At 27.0% G+C, this 20341-nt stretch overlaps 1 protein-coding gene across 2 annotated transcripts in view; it reads right to left on the bottom strand.

Annotated features, from left to right (window-relative positions):
* The window catches only part of LOC124818087 (uncharacterized), a 40896-nt gene extending 29842 nt beyond the window's left edge, over window positions 1-11054 (bottom strand). The window contains exons 1-2 of one of the 2 annotated variants that reach the window (XM_065795977.1): window positions 10978-11054; window positions 10462-10572 (exon numbers count right to left, since the gene is read on the bottom strand). In XM_065795977.1, the coding sequence (XP_065652049.1) occupies window positions 10462-10537 (76 nt within the window). In that variant the 5' untranslated portion in view covers window positions 10538-10572; window positions 10978-11054. Of the gene's footprint in view, window positions 1-10461; window positions 10608-10977 lie in introns of those variants that run through there. The other variant, XM_065795976.1, reaches the window with a different exon arrangement.
* Between the last annotated feature and the right edge of the window lie 9287 nt (window positions 11055-20341).

Consider the following 20341-nt stretch of genomic DNA (forward strand, 5'->3'; position numbering starts at 1 on the left):
ATTCTCACATCTAAGGTGGCATTGTTTGCTGATGATACTACCATTTATTCTTGTCGTGATAAGAAACCAACACCCTCTGATTGCCTGGAGGGGGCATTTGAGCTTGAAAAGGATCTCACTTCTGCTACAGCATGGGGCTCACAGTGGCTGGTGAACTTTAATTCAGATAAAACTCAATTTTTTTCAGCCAATCGTTATCGCAATAATTTAGATCTTCCTATATTTATGAACGGTGATGTACTCAATGAGTCACCTACTCTTCATCTTCTAGGATTAACTCTTACTTCCAATCTTTCTTGGAAACCATATATCAAATCGGTTGCAAAATTAGCATCTGCTAAGGTTGCATCTCTTTATCGAGCTCGCCACTTTCTTACTCTGGATTCTATTCTCTACCTCTATAAATCTCAAACCTGGCCTTGTATGGAATACTGTTGCCATATCTGGGGCGGATCTTCTAATGATGCCCTTTCTCTTTTAGACAAGGTGCAAAAACGCATTGTAAACATAGTTGGACCTGCTCTTGCAGCCAACCTTCAACCATTATCACATCGTCGTAATGTTGCTTCTCTTTCTCTTTTCTACAAATACTATAATGGGCACTGCTCGAAAGAGCTAGCGTCTCTTGTGCCATCTACTAAAATTCATTCTCGTGTTACTCGTCATTCAATTAAGTGTCATCCTTTTTCTGTGACTGTTCCTAAGTGCTCCAAAAACGCTTATTCGTCTAGTTTTTTTCCTCGAACATCAGCTCTTTGGAATTCGCTTCCTTCATCTTGCTTTCCTGATTCATATAATTTGCAATCTTTTAAATCGTCCGTCAATCGTTATCTTGCTCTACAATCTTCATCTTTTCTCTTACAGTAACTTCCAACTTTAATAAGTGGCTGCTTGCAGCCTTGTTGGAAGCGAAGATGTTAAAAAAAAAAAAAAAAAAAAAAAATATATATATATATATATATATATATAAATATATATATATTTTATATATATATATATATATATATATATATATATATATATATATATATATATATATATATATATATATATATATATATATATTTATATATATATATATATATATATAAGTTAAGATAAAAGATTTCGTATATATAAATTACGATAAAATATTTCCTAAGAGTATTAATAAAAAACAAAACAAACTTAAAAATATATCAGAATGTTTTCAGCTGAGAAAAGAATTTCTTTCAATTTTCTTTTAAATAAGAAAAAGTTCCATTCATGAGAGAAATCAAAAAGTTTTAACACTATTTTGTTACATAAAAATGCTCCTCTAAATGAAATACAAAATTTACCAAAATTAGTTTTGAAAACTGGTTGAAGAATAAAATTTTCATTACGCAAATTGTATTTATTTTTAACTTTTAAAGAATATAAATTGTGAAAAGAAATTGGAGATTTGCGAGACTTACATTTGAACATAAAACATAATACATTAAAAATATTAAGTTGATATATATTAAGAATATTCATTTCGTTTAAAAGAGGCTTAGCATGATAAAATCGATGTTTAAAATTAATAAGTCGTGCAACATGTTTCTGTTGGCGATAAAGTGGTTCTAATTTAGTTTTACTTACACTACCCCAAGCCGCATTAGCATAGTTTAGATGGCAATGAATAAAAGAGTGGTAAAGCTGAATTAAAGTATGTTTATTTAGCATGCTTCTTATTTTAAATAGTATTCCTATACTTTTGGAAATTTTAGAGGATAAGTTTTCAATGTGTTTTTTCCATGTCAGATTTTCATCAATAAAAACCCCTAAAAAATTTGTAGCCGTTACTCTTTTAATTTGAATGTCATCTATAAAAAGAGCAGGCAATTCACTTGGTAGAAGATGTTTTTTGTAGTATGGATGAAAAAGAGACCATTTTGTTTTTTCAATGTTAAGAGAAAGCTTATTTAATTTAAACCATTCTGAAATTTTAATTAATTCTATGTTCATACTTTGAAATAGGGTAATTATGTTACTATGAGATAGAAAAAAATTTGTGTCGTCAGCAAACATAATTGTCATTAAATTAGATGCTTCATAAAGATCGTTTATGTAAATGAGAAATAGGAGAGGTCCTAGGACAGACCCTTGAGGAACTCCGCATGTTACATCTAACAAGTTTGATTTCGATGATACGTCATAGTGAACAAATTGCTTTCTATTACTTAAATAACTTTTTAAAAGCTTCAAAACATTGCCAGAGATTCCATAATATTTAAATTTTTTAAAAAGAATTTTATGATCTATCGTATCAAAGGTTTTAGACAAGTCAATAAAAATGCCTAAAGTAAATTTGGAACTTTCAAATGATTCAGTAATATATTGTGTTATTTGGAGTATAGCGTGTTCAGTGGAGTTATTTTTTTTAAACCCATATTGATTTTTGTATAGGATATTATTTTGAGAAAGATGATTAAAAATTTTATTATAAAGAATTCTCTCTATAATCTTTGAGAAAACAGAGAGAACAGATATTGGGCGGTAATTACTAACATTAAGTAAGTCTCCACCTTTAAATATTGGTGAAACTCTAGCTATTTTTAATTCATCAGGAAAAATTCCTTGTTGAATTGAACATTTAAATATTTTAAAAAGGATATTATTTATGATATCATATGAATCAATGACAATGTTTCCATTGATATCATCAGGACCGACTGCTCTATTAACTTTAGCATTTTAAAAGCTCTATCAAATTCATCAAAAGACAATTCAAAAGAATTTAGATAAGATATTAAAGGAAAACTACATCTGTTTATTGTTTTGTTTATGTTTGAAATTTTTTTTGCTAAATTTGGTCCAACTGAAGTAAAGAATTCATTCATTTTATTAGCTACCACTCCTGGATCATCAAATATTTTATTATCAATTTTAATAGCTTTAGGTAAAGAGCTAGCTTTCAATTTCTTACGGCCTGTAATTTCTCTTAAAACTTGCCATGTTTGCTTTGAATTATCTTTATATTTTTCTAGTAAATTTATGTAGTATCTATTTTTTAAATTTTTTCTTTGCATTTCAAATTTTTTATAAATTGTTTTACTTTCTAATGTTCTCGTTTTTAAATACTTTATATACAACTTTTGCTTAACTTTAGAACTTTTTCTGAGATCTTTTGTAATCCATGGTGACGTGAAATATTTTTTTTTTTTAGTATTTTATGTTTAGGAAAATTAATATTATAAATTTCAAAAAATGTTTTTAAAAACGAATTATAAGCTAAATTAGCATCATTAGAATCTATATGTTTCCAATGAAGTAAAGATAATTGTTCCTTAAAAGCAGAGCGATTCGCTTCTGTAAAAAAACGTTTGATGAAAGGTTTATTATGGTGTAGAATTTTTTTGATGTTTGTGTTTATGGAGAAAAAAATGGGAAAGTGATCAAAGACGTCACTTTTAATAATACCTTTTTTTAAAGATAAGTTAAAAACGTCAGTTGTAATTATATTATCTAATATAGAGGCTGATGTTGATGATATTCTGGTAGGCTTATTTATTAACGGTATCACTCCAATTTCGAAAATGTCATTGTAAAACTTTTTAATGTTAGTATTAGTGTGGTATTCAAAACAGTTTAAATTAAAATCACCAATTATGTAGTTTAATTTCTTTTCATGTGAACTTTTTTTAATTATATCATTATGTAAAAAGGCATTAAAATCCTCAATTACCCCATTTGGTGGGCGATAACAACAACTTAAAATTATATTTTTGGCATTTTTAGTTAAAATTTCAATACTTAAAACCTCTTTATCGCCATCAGAAATGCTTAAGTCTGGCCTGTTAATAAACCACAAGTATTCATTCACGTAAAAAAGAATACCACCACCTTGCTTTTTATTTTTACGCGCTAAAGAAATTAAATTAAAACCTGGAAGGTGGAGATTTGAGTTTTTAACATCATCAGAACTGCACCATGTCTCTGTAATGCATATTATGTTAAAAATATTAGAAGTTTTTTCTATATTACTATGAAAAGTATCAAAGTTTTTTTTTAAACTTCTTATATTAAAATGAATAACATTAAGAAAATCCCTATTAAGATAACCTTTCAATTCATTGTTATAAAAATAAGAGCAGTTTTGCAGAGCACTTGCTTCACTAAAATAATTTATGTCAGGATCGGATTCATTATCAAGTAAAAAATCATTAAATTGAAAAAAGTTAAATGAAATTGACTCAAAATTTAGTTGGTTTGAATCCATTTCAGAATTTTAATAATTTTATAACTATGAATTGTAAAAAAAAAAAAAATTTACTTAAAATCGCATGTGAATAATTTGTTATAAGTAACCTTAGCATACTTTCCTTTACTTCGTAGCTCCTTTGCTTCCGCGAATAACTTTCTTATTTCCATAGTAGGTTCGCTAAAATCTTCATTTATAAACAAATTTTCATTCCAGAGTTTTGCCTTTACAAATTTATCCAAAATCGCATTCTTGTCTTTATAGTTTAAAAATTTTACAACAATAGTTCTATTTATTCTTTTAACACCCATCACCTTTTTTCCAACTCTATGGGCTCTCTCAATTTCGATATTACCATTTAAACCCAATTTAGTTTTTAAAATTTCTCTTATTTTACTTTCAGTTTCTTGCCAGGTTTCAATTTCTTTTTCTTCTATACCATTAAATCTTAAATTATTTCTGCGACTCCTATCTTCAAGTTCAGCCAACTTATCTTTAATAACGTTATCATTTTCTATATTTATTTTTGTTTCGTTCAGTTGATATACTGATGACATTGCTGTTTTTTTAGAAACATCTATTTCCAATAGTAAATTTTCATATTTGTCACTGACAAATTCAACACTTTTTTTCAGGTCACTTACTTCATTTTTTAAATTTTTATTTTCTTCTTGCATAACTGATATTTTACTCTCTAGTTTATCAATCCTGTCGCTAAATAGCTTCATTATTGTGTTTTCGTGAATATCCATAATTTCTTTTAAATGAGTAATTGAAATACTTTTATTAGCCATTTTTAAGTTTAATAATAAACACGTCCGTTCATATATATATATGGGTAATTCCGCATCAAATCATCCAAAATTTAGGAAATTTTGAACCATGGGTTCTCAAATTTTTTAAAAACTTCTTTGGCTGTTGTATCTTAAAAAGAAAAGTTGACACATAAAATTTCAGCTAAAAATGTGGAGGGGTTGACAAGATACTGCAATTTTAATATTGACCTAGTTTCCCAAAATGACCCGGTTTTCATAACATTCTGAAAAAACATTTTTCTTAAAAAAACAGGAAATAAAAATGGCAAAACTATGAAAATAAACATATATAATGTTATTTTGACGCTGAATTCAATAAATGTACTTAAAATGCTGAAATATAAAAGGAACATGCTTAAAAGTTAATAAAACAACTAGTTTCTATAAACCAACTTTGGGGCCCAATATCTCAAAACACTCACGCCAAATTTTTTTTTTTATGCTGTTATTATTTTCAGCTGCTTATAATCTTACTAGGCACAAAAAATCTAACTGGAAAAACAACTGAAACATATGGAACTTTAATTTCAAAGATATATCAAATTTTCAATAAATTATTTTAAAAAACTTGCAAATAGAGTTCTGTAAAATATTAAATTTGGTTTATAGACTCCTTAAAAAAACAAAAACAACTTTGTTATATTTAAGGAAGTCTTAATTATATGATAACTTAGTTATTTGATCTTAATAACTGAAAAAAACATTTTAATCAGTTTTTATATAAAAACAATTGTTTTTATATAAAAACTAATTAAGTGTGATACTGATGTGCATTTGTTTAAAAAAAAAATTTGACAACTATATTTTGTATAAGTTTATAATAACTAGTTTATAAAAAGTTCAGGCATAGAACAGCATTTATTGGTGAAATTTTATTCAAATTTTAACAGATTAACAATTTGACAAATATATATAGATTGTATATATATATAAATAAATCTATAAAGAAAATTAACAATATCTATTAGTGTAAAAAATTATACAACAGGGATTCTGAAAAGATTTGAATTATTTCTATATTAAAATTTTTTTTCTTTTGAACTGAAAATTAAGTAGGAAAGAAGAATTCTCTTTTTTTTTAAAAATACATTCATACTAAGTAATTTATTATAAGATGTGTTCTATTGGCTTAATGACATCAGATGCATGCAAAGGCCAACAAGGTGTTATTGAAACTTTAAGCAATGAAGAAAAAATAACTATATCATTACGCTGTAACATTGAACTATCAAACTTAATAATGTAATGTGAAAGATGTACTACAAAATATTTGAAAATGTATCCTATATGGCAGAAAGCATGTTGTGATCCATTTCATAAACATACAAAGAAAATCCCAAGTAAGTAGAAGTAGAATTTAAATATTTTAATATATATACTTTTTTAGAAGTACTGCAAAAATATTTTGTACTTCTAATATTGACCAAGTTGGTCAATATTAGAAGTACAAAATAATTTTGCAGTTACAGAATACCAAGCAAAAATGGCTAGACAAATTTTTAATAAAAAAGGATTGTTAGCTATCTCTCCATTGTATAAAGGTAAAGTCTTACACAAAGAAATAAAAGATTCTGTTAAATTTTTTCATGACTTGAGTGATTTATGTAGAGCTATGCCTGGAAAAAAGATTATGTTAGCATTCAAAAGAATGTCCATAAACAAAAAAAACTGCTTTTGTGTAATTTAAAGGAACTATATGTATTATACAAAGAAAACAATCCAGAAATACAAATAAGTTACTCAAAATTTGCTTCATTTAGGCTAAAGTGGTGCATTTTGCCAGGTGCAAGCAGTACACATTCTATTTGTGTTTGTTCTTATCACCAAAATACTAAATTGCTAGTAGATGCCTTAAATATTGGACTAAAGTATAAGGATTTACTTTCAAAAACCATTTGTTCAGTAGAAAACAAAGAAAGCATGCTTTCACAGTGTGATAATTGTCCTGGTAAAGAACACCTTACCAAATATTTGTATGAGATTTTTTGAGAATACGAAGATGATTTTGAGATACACTACAAGCAATGGCAAACTACTGATCGTGTAACACTATTGAGTTTAACAGCAGATGTTCCAACATTTGTTGAACTATTAGTATCTTGCTTTGAAAAGCTACAAGCTCATTCTTTTATTGCTCACTCTCAATCACAGTACCTTAACCAATTAAAACAAAATATGGATCAATCAAACATTATCATTATTGGCAACTTTGCTGAAAATTATGCTTTTGTAGTCCAAGATGAAATACAAAGCTATCATTGGAACACCTAACAATGTTCTTTACATCCATTAGTGATATACTATAAAGATGATAAAGATGTACTGAAACATATTTCTTACTGTTTTATATCAGACGACATTACACATGATGTAACTTATGTGTACAAAATATTTCAACTAATCATGCCAATATTTAAAATAAAATTTTTCAATATGTCCATATTACATTTATTCACTGATGGTTGCGCAGGACAGTACAAAAATTGTAAAAGCTTTTACAATCTATGCCAACTAGAGAGCGAATTTGCCTTTAAAGTTGAATGGAACTTTTTTGCCACGTCCCACGGAAAGTCACCATGCGATGGGATTGGTGGTACTGTAAAAAGATTACCAGCACAAGAAAGTTTAAAACGACCATACAGAAACCAAACTCTCACTTCAGAAGCTATGTATGAATTTTGCATTGAGAAAATCAAGGTTGTTAACTTCATTTTCATAAAGAGATTGGACTTACAATTGCAACGTGAAGAGCAAAAAGAAAGGTACACTGGTGTAACAACTCTACCTGGTACTCGTAGCTTTCATCAATTTATTCATCTTGGAGATAACAGGGTTGGGGCAAAGAGGTGTAGTACGGATACTAATTATACAATAATCCACAATCTTAAAAAGAAACAAGATATATTTCAAACTGATACTGTTACTTTAGGAGGTTATGTAGCTGTAGTCTATGATGATAAGTGGTGGATCGGCATTGTAACTAAAACCAACCTAGAAGAAGTTGATGCTAAAGTTAAATTTCTTCACCCAAAAGGTCCATCAATCTATTTTAACTGGCCTGAAAGAGATGACTAGTGTTTTATTCCCAAGACCAACATATTGAAAAAACTATCTGTTCCACAAGCTTGCTCTAGTTCCGGTAGAAACTATGTGTTTAGAAATGCTGAAATAGAAGAAGTACAAGTAAAATGGGAACAATATCATGAACTATTACAAACACAGTCAAAATAACTTACATCTTCGATACCTTTGAAAATCTTGAATTAACTTTTTTTCATTTTATTTGCAAATATTGTTTGGAATTTCTTGAAAAAATAACACATCTTTGAAATTAAAGTTTTATATGTTTCAGTTGTTTTTCCAGTTAGATTTTTTTTGCCTAGTAAGATTAAAAGCAGCTGAAAATAACAACAGCAAAAAAAAAAAAATTTGACGGGGGTGTTTTGAGATATTGGGCCCCAAAGTTGCTTTATAGAAACTAGTTGTTTTATTAACTTTTAAGCATGTTCCTTTTATATTTCAGCATTTTAAGTACATTTATTGAATTCAGCCTCAAAATAACATTATATATGTTTGTTTTCATAGTTTTGCCATTTTTATTTCCTGTTTTTTTAAGAAAAATGTTTTTTCAGAATGTTATGAAAACCGGGTCATTTTGGGAAACCAGGTCAATATTAAAATTGCAGTATCTTGTCAACCGCTCAACATTTTTAGCTGATGTTTTGCATGCAATATTTTTTTATAGTTAGGAATGTGTCAAAATATAACACAAAAAGAAGACACATGGTTCAATGGACTGGGTGATTTGATGTGGAATTACCCATATATATATATATATATATATATATATATATATATATATATATATATATATATATATATATATATATTGTATATATATATATATATATATATATATATCAACCCTATATATATATATGTATATATACATATATATATATGTATATATACATATATATATATATATATGTATATACGTATATATACATATATACATATATATATATATATATATATATATATATATATGCATATATGTATATATATATACATATATACATATATATATATATATATATATATATATATATATATATATATATATGTATATATGTATATATATGTATATATATGTATATATATGTATATATGTATATGTATATATATATATATATATATATATATATATAATATATATATATATATATATATATATATATATATATATATCAACCCTCGGAATTAGGGTCGGCATTGCTGAATGTTGACCTTAAAATATTTGAGGTCTTGCCATAAAACAAAAAATTATTTTATGGTAAGACCTTTGTATCAAACTTTGTTTGCCAACCTGATGCCGACCTTTAAAAGATTGAGGTCGGCAAATTATTGCCAACCTCATTTTTCCTAATTCCGAAGGTTGATATATATATATACATATATATATATATATATATATATATATATATATATATATATATATATATATATATATATATATATATATATATATATATATATATATATATATATATATATATATATATATATATATATATATATACATATATCAGGCTATTACAGGATGTGGGTGCAGTTGGACCCCTTGTCTGTCCACACAAAATATTTTCTTAAGATAACTTCACAACAGCTTTTTTGCATGTTTTTAAACATTAGGCATTTAAAAAATTCTCAGTACAAAATTAAGCTAAACTAAACATAAAATAAGGAAAAAATAAAAAAAATTTATAAACTAAATTAATAAAATTAAAACTTTAACCAAAATAAAACTCAAAGTCTAGGAGGAAATTATTTTAAAACATTTATAGTGCGCGTTTGGAATGAATAAATTTGAAACTTCGATTTTTTCTAACAACTTTGTATTATGCAAAAAAATTTTAAATCTAGTAACAAATTACTTATGATCAATGTTTATTACTTTATTAAAATGTTTATTTGAATTATCAAAAAACATTTTATATAATATAACTAATAACTTAAATAGTATGTATTTTTCACAATAAATAACATCGATATTTTAAAATAATTTATAAATATATGTTTTTATATATTATGCAAATCGCTTTTAAATAATAATAAATTAGATCAAACAATTGTTTATAATAAATAAATTTTATACATATATATTTATACTAACACTGAATATGGACACTTTTTCATGAATGAAAAATAAGTGAAAAACTTTAATCCAAAACATAAAAACTATATATATTTAACTTCAATATTAACCTTAAGGTTATAAAATTATTAAATAAAGATTAGTTATAGATTCAAAAGTGTGTATTAAATAACATATAGAGTGAAAGGTATATTGATGACTATTATAAAAGTCTGACCTTTCTGACCTTTAAAAGTTCTTTTTTGTATTGAAAATAATTTAACTAACTTCAAAAATAATCTTACCAATTCTCTCAGGGATAGACATCATTTTGTTAGTACCATCAAACATATTACGTGGCTCACTACTACCAGTATCCATATTTATAGCAATGTTAGACCATATTCATATAAAAACTAAATAAGAAATATCTATTGAAAAATTACACTACATATACATAGAAAAATTATATGGAAAAATTAAAGTTAAATTATTTCTAAGATGTTTATTAAGCCTTAAGACTTTGTTAAAGCTCAACCTTTACACCCTTATTATTTGTACGAATGAATTATTATGCATTTGTATACAAATGCAATTATCTTATCTTTTGAAAAGATAAGATAATTGCATTTGTAACAAATGCAATTATCTTATCTTTTCTAAAAAATGCAAGATCTATTACATTTAATTTTGTCTTAAAAATGCAAAGTCTTACATGTTAAAAAATGCAAGATTTATAATGCATTTAATTGTATTGAATTTATCATTAGATTTATGAAAATACTTGTAAATTAATTCTGCTTACTAAAAATTAAACACACCTGAAAACCTAGAAACGGAAATGAAACCGCACCGGACCCTAAAGGTTACCGTACTTGTATCCATTACGGCAATTTACGGAACTTGAGACAACATGATTACTTTCAGGCTGTGATTATTGTTCCGGCACCGGATCCCAAAGTAAAATGGCTATTCTTCCGACATATATGCGGTACAACTAATTTTTTCTTAATTGTACGCGCGTATTTAAACAAAAGTTATTATTAATTTTTTGACAATTTCACTTAAAATTCTTGATTAATTCAACTTCTTGTCAACGATTCTTGATTAATTCAAACTTTTTTATACAAATTAAATTAATTTATAAACTCAACTTAAATTATAAAAATACTTTTTTTTTGTTTTAAAGAATACCTGCCCAAACCTAAACCCTAAGTAGATGTATTTACACTCCACTGTGCTCTATTTAAGTCAGTATACTCCACTGTGACTAAATCTAAATCAGTCAATTTATGTATGCATTGATGTACTTATTCTATAAAACTTTGAAAGATGAAATTAAATAAAAAAATTTAACTATAAATAAACAACAATAATAGTTAAAAAACATAAAACTACTTAGAGATAAAACATTAAAATTAAAAATAAAAAATCTCCCCAAGAAGGACTCGAATCCGGAACCCGGCCAGTCACGCCTCAACATGAGGAAAATTTACCACCCATAGAACTACTTCAATGTCTTATTTCAATGAAAAATTAAAGTATATAAACATTTTTCACGTAAAAACAAAAGTTCTATAATGGTAACTTTATTTGTACGCGCGTATCAATAATGACTTCGTATAAAAAAATGTAAAAATTTTCATGAATTAGAAATAAGTTTTCACTTATTTCTCATTCATGAAAAAGTGTCCATATTCACTGTTAGTATATTTTATTATTTTCGCTGAAAAACTTTGATTACTAATCATGCGTATGAATAACTGCGCATGTGGCCGGAATTATAGCCATTTTTCTTAGGGATCCGGTGCCGGTGTAGTAAGGCAGGATTGAATAAACGGTGGCGCACACTGTATAGTAAGCCATACCGTACCGGAAGGTAACAAACAGTGCTCGCCGCCTAGGTACAAACCACTTAACAGTAATTCCTACCGACCAGGTATCAAACACTTAACTCTAGTATCATGTACAGGTATCATGGTTAAAAAAAAACACTTTTAATGTTTAAACTTATTAATTTTTCATAACTTTTATAAGATTATATGATAATTATACTCTAATAGAGTTTTTATAAAAGGATGTCCTTCATGGATTTGACTGAGAAGATTACCTTTCAGGGTTAACGTGGTCCTACAACCCTTGCTGACATGTAATTAGGGGGTTTTACTTCATAGTTTTCCTTTGCTTAAGTTGACTTCATTACGGTTAAGGAGTCTCACTTGCCTCATAAAGCAAGTTGTATCAGATTACATGTTTCCAGTAGAAGAGGGTGACCAGACCTGAGTAGCTAAATCAATTCGAATGTCTTATTGCTGTTTATAACCACAATGTTGGTATAAACCTTTAGAAATAAAATATATTTTTAAAAAGACCGCTTTTCACTCTGCTTGACTCCTGGAGTTGTAAGTTCTGTTCACCCCTCGCTTCTTGAATTTTTTTTTTGCTTTAATAATTGCTTGCAGTGTGACTATTTTCATGAATATACTTTTATGAGAATCCATGAGCGTAAAATTCGTTGTATAAAACATTACTTTAACTGACGCACAAAATTTATCTGCATTTTATTTTTTCATTTAGTAAAATTTCTAGATTCCTAGACACGCTATTGGCCCCTAAAATTTTGTAGTTCCTTTACCACACTGCCTGTCAATGGTAAAGACAGGACTTTAGAAGATTACCAATCTGATTTGAGGTTGGTTGTCTTCTAAAACTTCAATTTTAATAATTAACTAATTGGTAATCTGTGTTGCCATTTTAAATCACAACAGGTGTGTTTAAAAAAAAAAGAGGGAAAAGAGGTCAACCAAAATGAGGGAAATGAAATAAATTTATTGTTAAAAAAACAAATCTAAACTATTAAAAATAAATAAAAAATTAAGAAATTTTTAATGAAGGTCTTTACAGAAAAAAGATAATTTCCATAGTATTTTAAATTAACCTCGCTAATTTCAATTTCTTGCTTGCTAAAGCATTATCAAAACTTAAAAAAGGAGATAATAAACCAAGAGAGTTAAAAACCAGTCCATGATTAATTCTAGAAAGATAAATTCCATAATATTTTAGATTTACAAGAATAGTCAAAATAATCCTAATGTGAACAAAAATCAACCAACAGCAACAACCCTATCGTAATGAACACCAATATTTTGAAGATAAACTATTTGGTTGTTTTCTTTTATTTCCATCAGTTTAAAATAAGTGATGTCACGAATACTTGACGACTTAATAAATAAGGCAATTGTTTAATTTAAAAAAATCGTTTAAACCATGCTCTAAGTTCAGGTTGTCGTGAAAATAACATTTTTAATAAGTTTAGAGTTTTCTATACTAATTTAATCTATAGCATTTTCTGAAATTACCTCAGAAGTGCAAGATATACCTGAGCTGGTTATTTTTGAACTTTTCTGAATGGTTTGAAGAGTATGAAACTTATAGGCATAACTGTAGTTAAAATATTTGGTCTATCAGTCAACAAATAATGCGTGCTGAGACACAACTTATTTATAAATGTCCACAGAGTAGTTGACTCATGAATTCGACTATACTACAACGAAGCAGGTCGGAGACCTCAATATAATTAAGTATTGCCGAATATTCGGCTGAATATTCGTGGCATCTCTATTTAAAACCATTTGCATTTTGAAGAAGAGGTTTGTAAAAATACCACGAAAAAACAAAAGCTTCAGGAGGTTTATAGTAAACAGCAATCAGTGTAAAGGCAGTTGCTAATGCATATATTTTCGACATCAGCGCCCCATAATTTGTCATTGTTCATTTTTGAATCACTGATGTATTTTAAAACTGATTTTGATATATAAGCATCAAAAGCATTTCTATATTCCACTTTCAAAAGAGTATCAATTGCTAGTTGACGCATTGTTTTATAAAACTCTTAACTTCCTGACTTAAGGCTCGAAACAATTTCCCTTGCCTTCAATCTTATCAACTTTGATCGGTTTGCCCAATTGCAACTTTTTTTTTCATACCGCAAAGCCTTTCTTAAAAGATAATTTTTTACTTAAAGGAATATTCAACAAATAGCATTTCCTTGTTCTCCATTTACTATTAGTGGGTATAAAAGAGTTTGTTTTGATAGCAAAAACTTGGACAATTTTTAAAGGTTCAGATATATCAGACACCTCATCACATGTTTTTTTGAATCATTTCAATTTCAGATCTTTTCTTGAAAAGTTTCATGTTTGAACCATGATGCTTGGTACAAAAAGTTTCACCATTCTTTTGTTTTAATTGATAAAGTCCTTTATCAATAAATATTTCTATAACTTCGTATGGGCCATCCCAAACAGATTTTCCTTTAACACTTTTTCTATCAGCTCTTCTAAGATTATAAACAAAAACTTCATCGCCTGTATTGAATTGGATTTGGTTTTTATGACGTTTTTCATAGTCCTTCTTTTGTCATAATTGAGATTTCTTTATATTTTTTGCTACTTCATCATAAATTATACATTGAATGTTTTCAATTTTAAGTTTTCATGCAAGTCAACCTGTTTCAAAATACCTTAAAATCAAAAATAAATGAATAAAGTAAAATTTAATAAACTAATTTCATTCATTATTAAATTAAATACTATTTCAACCAGACCATTTGCTTGAGGATGGTAAGCAGAAATAATACATTGAAAGGTTCCAGTAAGATTTAACAAATTTTCAGAAACCTTATTACAAAATTCTCAACCTTGATCATTAATTTGAATCATGCACAACCATGACAACAAATGAGTTCATAAAGAAATCTGGATACCTCTTTAGCACTTTTATTATAAATAGGCTTTGCTTCGATCTATCTTGAGAAGTAATCTACAACTACACAAATGCCAATGTAACCTTCTGGATTTTTAGGAAGACTACAGAAATCAAAATTAACTTGATGCCATACTTTTGTTGAAACTGGTATTGGATGTAACTCTGGAGAGACTTTTTATTTTTAAATTTGATTTTTGACAAGATATACAAGAGGCAACATAATTTCTAACATATTTATTCATACTAGGCCACCAATGTCCTGAACCAATCAATTTCCATATCATTTTATCTCTCCCTACATGTCCACCTATAGCCTTCGATTCAGTTGATATGCCTAAAAATTTTTGTTAAGTGATTTTCTACTACTAATATAATTGCTCTGTTCTTTTAAGAACATTGAGCACTCTATTGTGTAGAATACTTTTTAAAGTTGTTTAAATATATATATATATATATATATATATATATATATATATATATATATATATATATATATATATATATATATATATATATATATATATATATATATATATATATATAATACAATAATAATAAACTCTTATTCATAAATTCTTATTTATAAAGTTTAACTTAAATAGTTGATTACATATACACACACCACAAGGTTGACATTTTTTTAACCATCAGAGAAATCTTTCACAGAGTAGTTATAGACTGGAATTTTAATTATACAATTTTAAAAAAATAAAAAATACGATTATCGCTGTAATTTAAATAAATTGAGTCTATACCTAACGGAAACAAGGCTACTTATTTAACAATAGATTTGACCAACGACAACATAAACTGATATTTATATGGTCGAAGGATTTAACCTACCTAACAGAAGCTTTACGTTTTACCTGCGCATGCGTGACAATCTTATTTAACGCCACACCGGAACAATATGCATGGCCTTACTTTTAGATATCTTAATATCTATTTCAATCATTTAAAAATCGTCGGTATGCAAGGGAAATGCACTAAATCCATTTTTGGCAGTATAGAGTGTTTTATACTACTATTTAGTATTTTAAATTCTCTATCGTTTGATATACCACACAAATTTAAAAAATTAATTTCTAATGAGAATCAAGATTTTTTATTTCAACTATTCTACAAAAACTAATCGCTTTAACTATTACGCAAAAGCTTTTTTGCTCATCATCTCAAAATGATGTTTTGGTGCATTTCCCTTGTATACCGACGATATACAAACTTTGTATGAACTGAATAATTAAAATAAATTATACAATTTGCATTACAAACGTTCATTACGTAAAAATTCTCAATGATAATGCCAATAACTCAATGTTTTTTGTAGAATGTAAAACATATTTAACAAAAAAAAAAAAGAAAAAAAAAAAGGGAAACGGTGAGATGTTATTTGGACATGCATTTACGCATAAGTTATAGGGTAAAGTAGCAATACACCTTTTTGTTATATCAGTTTCGGTCTTTATATCGTACACTTTTTTCGACCCAAATCAAAACAAACTTTGGCAATACGGACGTAATTGCGCTTTAACAAAAATCAAGCTTCTTTTAAAAACCTTGGTATACACTTGTGTTGCTAAAGATTTCCATAATTCTATTAGAAATATTATTAATTGGAAGAATGTATCTGTGAAGAACATGGGTGCCTTAAAACATCTGTTTTATGTTCTTGTAATACGCCTTTCAGGTTTGTTGTTGAGGCTAACTAACTCAACTTTAGTTAAAAGTGTTAATTTTAAAACTTTAGAAATAGATATATTTTTTATTAATAAAAACAAGTAAAATATGTTGTGAAAAAAAGAGTGTATAATTTTTAATTTTTCTTAAATTTTTTTTTAAATATAAATGCAGTAATTTTTTAAACTTTTTCAGGCTGTTTGCATTTCCTACCACATTGAAATGCTCAGTTAAAAGGAATACTTGGATAAAGTTAATTAACAGAAAAACAAAAGAAGGAAAACCTTGGGAATCATCAAAAGGCAGTCGTGTTTGCTCCAACCATTTTGTTGACAAAGAACCAAGCATAAAATTTCCTAACCCCACTTTAAATCTTGGATATAACGCAACTAAAAATTTGAGATGCTTTTATCTACAGACAAAAAAAGAATTATTATTTATCAGAATAAACCTTCTTATGAAGTAAAATTTTTATCCAACTCAAGTGGATCTGAAAGTTTTGAACTAGTAAATAATGTACAAAACTCTGCGACATATGAAAAATCATATTACAATTTTGAAAAAATTAAAAAGTTTTTGAGCATTAAAGATTTATTATTTGCAATATTGGTATCTATTATTTACAGTTTAACTAAATATATACTTCAACTTAAAGAACAATTAACTTGTGCAAAACCACTTTATAAAAAACTATTAACTGAAAAAAATATAAAGTTTAATACTAATCTGGAAAATTTAGGAATGTTTCACAAACTTCATGAAAAAATTTCACTTCTAATAAAGAGACTATCGTCAAAGGGATGATAGCAAAGAAAGGCATAATTTTCAATCAACACCAGAAAAAATGGGACCACCAATAAAGTTGGTTTCACGAGATGAAATGCTTTTATGTTTGATGAAGTTCATTAAATTGATGAAATCTTTCAGGTGCAACAGCACCTGAAAAATTTCATCAATTTAAAAACTTTTTAAATTGATGAAAGCCATTATTGATTGTTTGGAAATTTTCATAGAAACACCTAAAGACTTAGAACCCTAGAGTGCAACTTGGTCTGAATATAAACATCATAATATGTTAAAGTTTCTTATTGGTGTTGCACCAAATTCAAGTATTATATTTGTGTCTAAAGCATTTACAGGCTCAATTAGTGATAAAAAGATAACACTTGACTTTAAGTTTCTTGATCTAGTTCCAAGTTATAGTACATTGATGGCTGATAAAGGGTTTAACCCTTTATCAACTCTGAAGGGTGTGTTGCAATAAAAAAATTTATATTATTACTCCACCTGATTGTAGAGGCACCTCACAGATGACAGCTGGTGATGTAAGCAAAACTAGTGCTATTGCTAAAGTTGTAAACTAGTGCTATTGCAGGTTATAAGAAGATTAAAAACCTTTCGAATCATATCCTAGGAAGTACCAATAAATTTAATAAATTGTATTGATAAAATTCTGGTGGTTTGCGCTGCATTGTGTAATTTTAAAGAACCCATCATGACAGATTAAATTTATTTTTCAAGTTTATGTAACTTCATTTTTCAGTAATAAATTAAATAGAAATAAAAGCAATAAATACTTTTAACAATTTTTAACTTTATTTCGATGTCTTTCTTAAACTTCTATCTTTTCTTGAAAGGATACTTAAAAGTCTTTCCAGTTTTTTGTTTTTATTTGATGTATTAAAAGTATGTATTCATAGTATTAAAAGTATTTATTTATAGTATTAAAAGTATGTATTTATAGTTTTGAAAAAAAAAAATTATTGAAATTGATGAAAGAAATTAAATATGGATTTTAATTGAATTAGTTCAGTTGATATTTAAAAAGCTTTAAAAATTTTATGACTTTGAATTTTACGTGCTACAATAAAAAAAATTTATTTGGTTTATACTCTTTTTTTTCAAGCCATCTTGTTTTACCTGATCATCCCACATTTTAAAAAAATGTGCAGTAAAGTTCTGAAGCTCTCCACTACACATTTTTTTTTTTAAATGGAGCTCTGAAAAATTGTTTTTTTTTTGACTCTACTCTACATTTTTCAAAAAATCTGGAGAAGAGTTTTGAAAAAAAGTCCACATTTTAAAAAGATTTTTAACTGTTACTATTCCACATACTTCACATATTCCACTAACCCATAATATTCCACATACTTTGTTTATAAGTTTATTAGGTGTAAATATTTAAAACATTTATCAAATCTAATATTTTTAAAAACTTGTATAAACAATTAAAACCAACATGAATATTATGATACTTTTGCCCAAATAACTAAAAAAATAAATTCTAATTATTTAAAAGTTTAGAAATTTTAATTAAGTTTTTTTTTACTATGAATTAATTCATATTTGTTTTTCAAGATCTCCAAAACAAACATAACCTTTTGCATATATTATCCCAGAAAAGTTCATCAAAATTAACTTTAATAATGATACTACCTTCAAATGTAAATACAAAAAAGTAACAGTATTTTTTATTTGTTACTGCCATTTGACCTTGAACTTGATAATAATATTCGCTTTTTTTTTTCCAAAACTATTTCTTGATTTTTGTTCAATTTAATATGTTTATAGTTATCAGTTGATGGAATTTGACCAATCAATGATCCAGGTTAATTAATTTCTAGCATTCTATTTCTATGACAAATGCAACTTACTTCAAGATCAGGACTGCGAGAAATAAAAGGATATTGTTTAAGAATTAATATTCCAAGATCATAAAATGTACAATCTAAATGTTTTTTTTTTGAATAATGAAGTAAACTTTGCCTTAACATGAACTTCACAATTTAAACCATGTTTTATTTGCCATGTTGTATTTACTGTTTGATAACCCATTATCAAGATGATATTATCAAAGTGGTGTTCTAAATCTAAACCATGTTTGTCAACAGTATCAACAATTGATTTAAATCGCGATGCTGTAACTTGTCCAACACGATGATTATGCCACATAATGTTATTTAACTGTTTAACAGTTTCTTTATAAAGGTGTTGTATTTGTTCATTTGAATAAAAAAGGGAGTCTGCAAAAAAATCGGACAAATTACTAATTACAAGTACTGGATCACAATTTTCTACTAAACTCTTCCCGATTTCTAAAATTGTTGGTACAAAAAAATTTATCTTTATTTTTGTCTTTGCACACATATTTTCACAAAAACAACTTTTTGGAATCTTTAATAATCTCATAAAAGTCCTCACGAACACATTTACTGTCTAAAAGAGTTTTTACTTGGCTGTCAGACATAACATTGAAATTTCTTTTGAGATTTAATTTTTTAATTTTCGGAGTTCTGAGCTCTTTTGAATAGCTTTGTTCAAATAATTATCTTTTGAAAATAAGAACGTGGGTACATTCCAGTTAGATAAAGCACTAGTGCAAGTTACAAGAGACACCCCAACAAGAATAGCAGCTTTAATTCAAAATAATAATCCTGCTACACGATTACAACTACCAAGAAGACCAGCTGGACATGTGCAGTAAGCACTTAATATTTCACCACCAACACCATCTTCTTTGTCTTTTTGCACAACAATCCAAATAGTATATTGCTTCATTGAAACTTGTTGGGATGGAGTACATTTTGTGTAAAGAATACAAAATGTTAAATTTTCATCAATGTTGTTCAGAAAAGTTTCACTTATGAATGAATTAGTAAAATAAGCTTTTCCCTGTTTATATATTCACATTCAATGCGCGTAATCAAATCAGATTTCTTTCCAAGAACTTCTGCATAAAAC

The sequence above is a fragment of the Hydra vulgaris genome, chromosome 04, assembly GCF_038396675.1.
Source record: "Hydra vulgaris chromosome 04, alternate assembly HydraT2T_AEP".
Classification (NCBI taxonomy): domain Eukaryota; kingdom Metazoa; phylum Cnidaria; class Hydrozoa; order Anthoathecata; family Hydridae; genus Hydra; species Hydra vulgaris.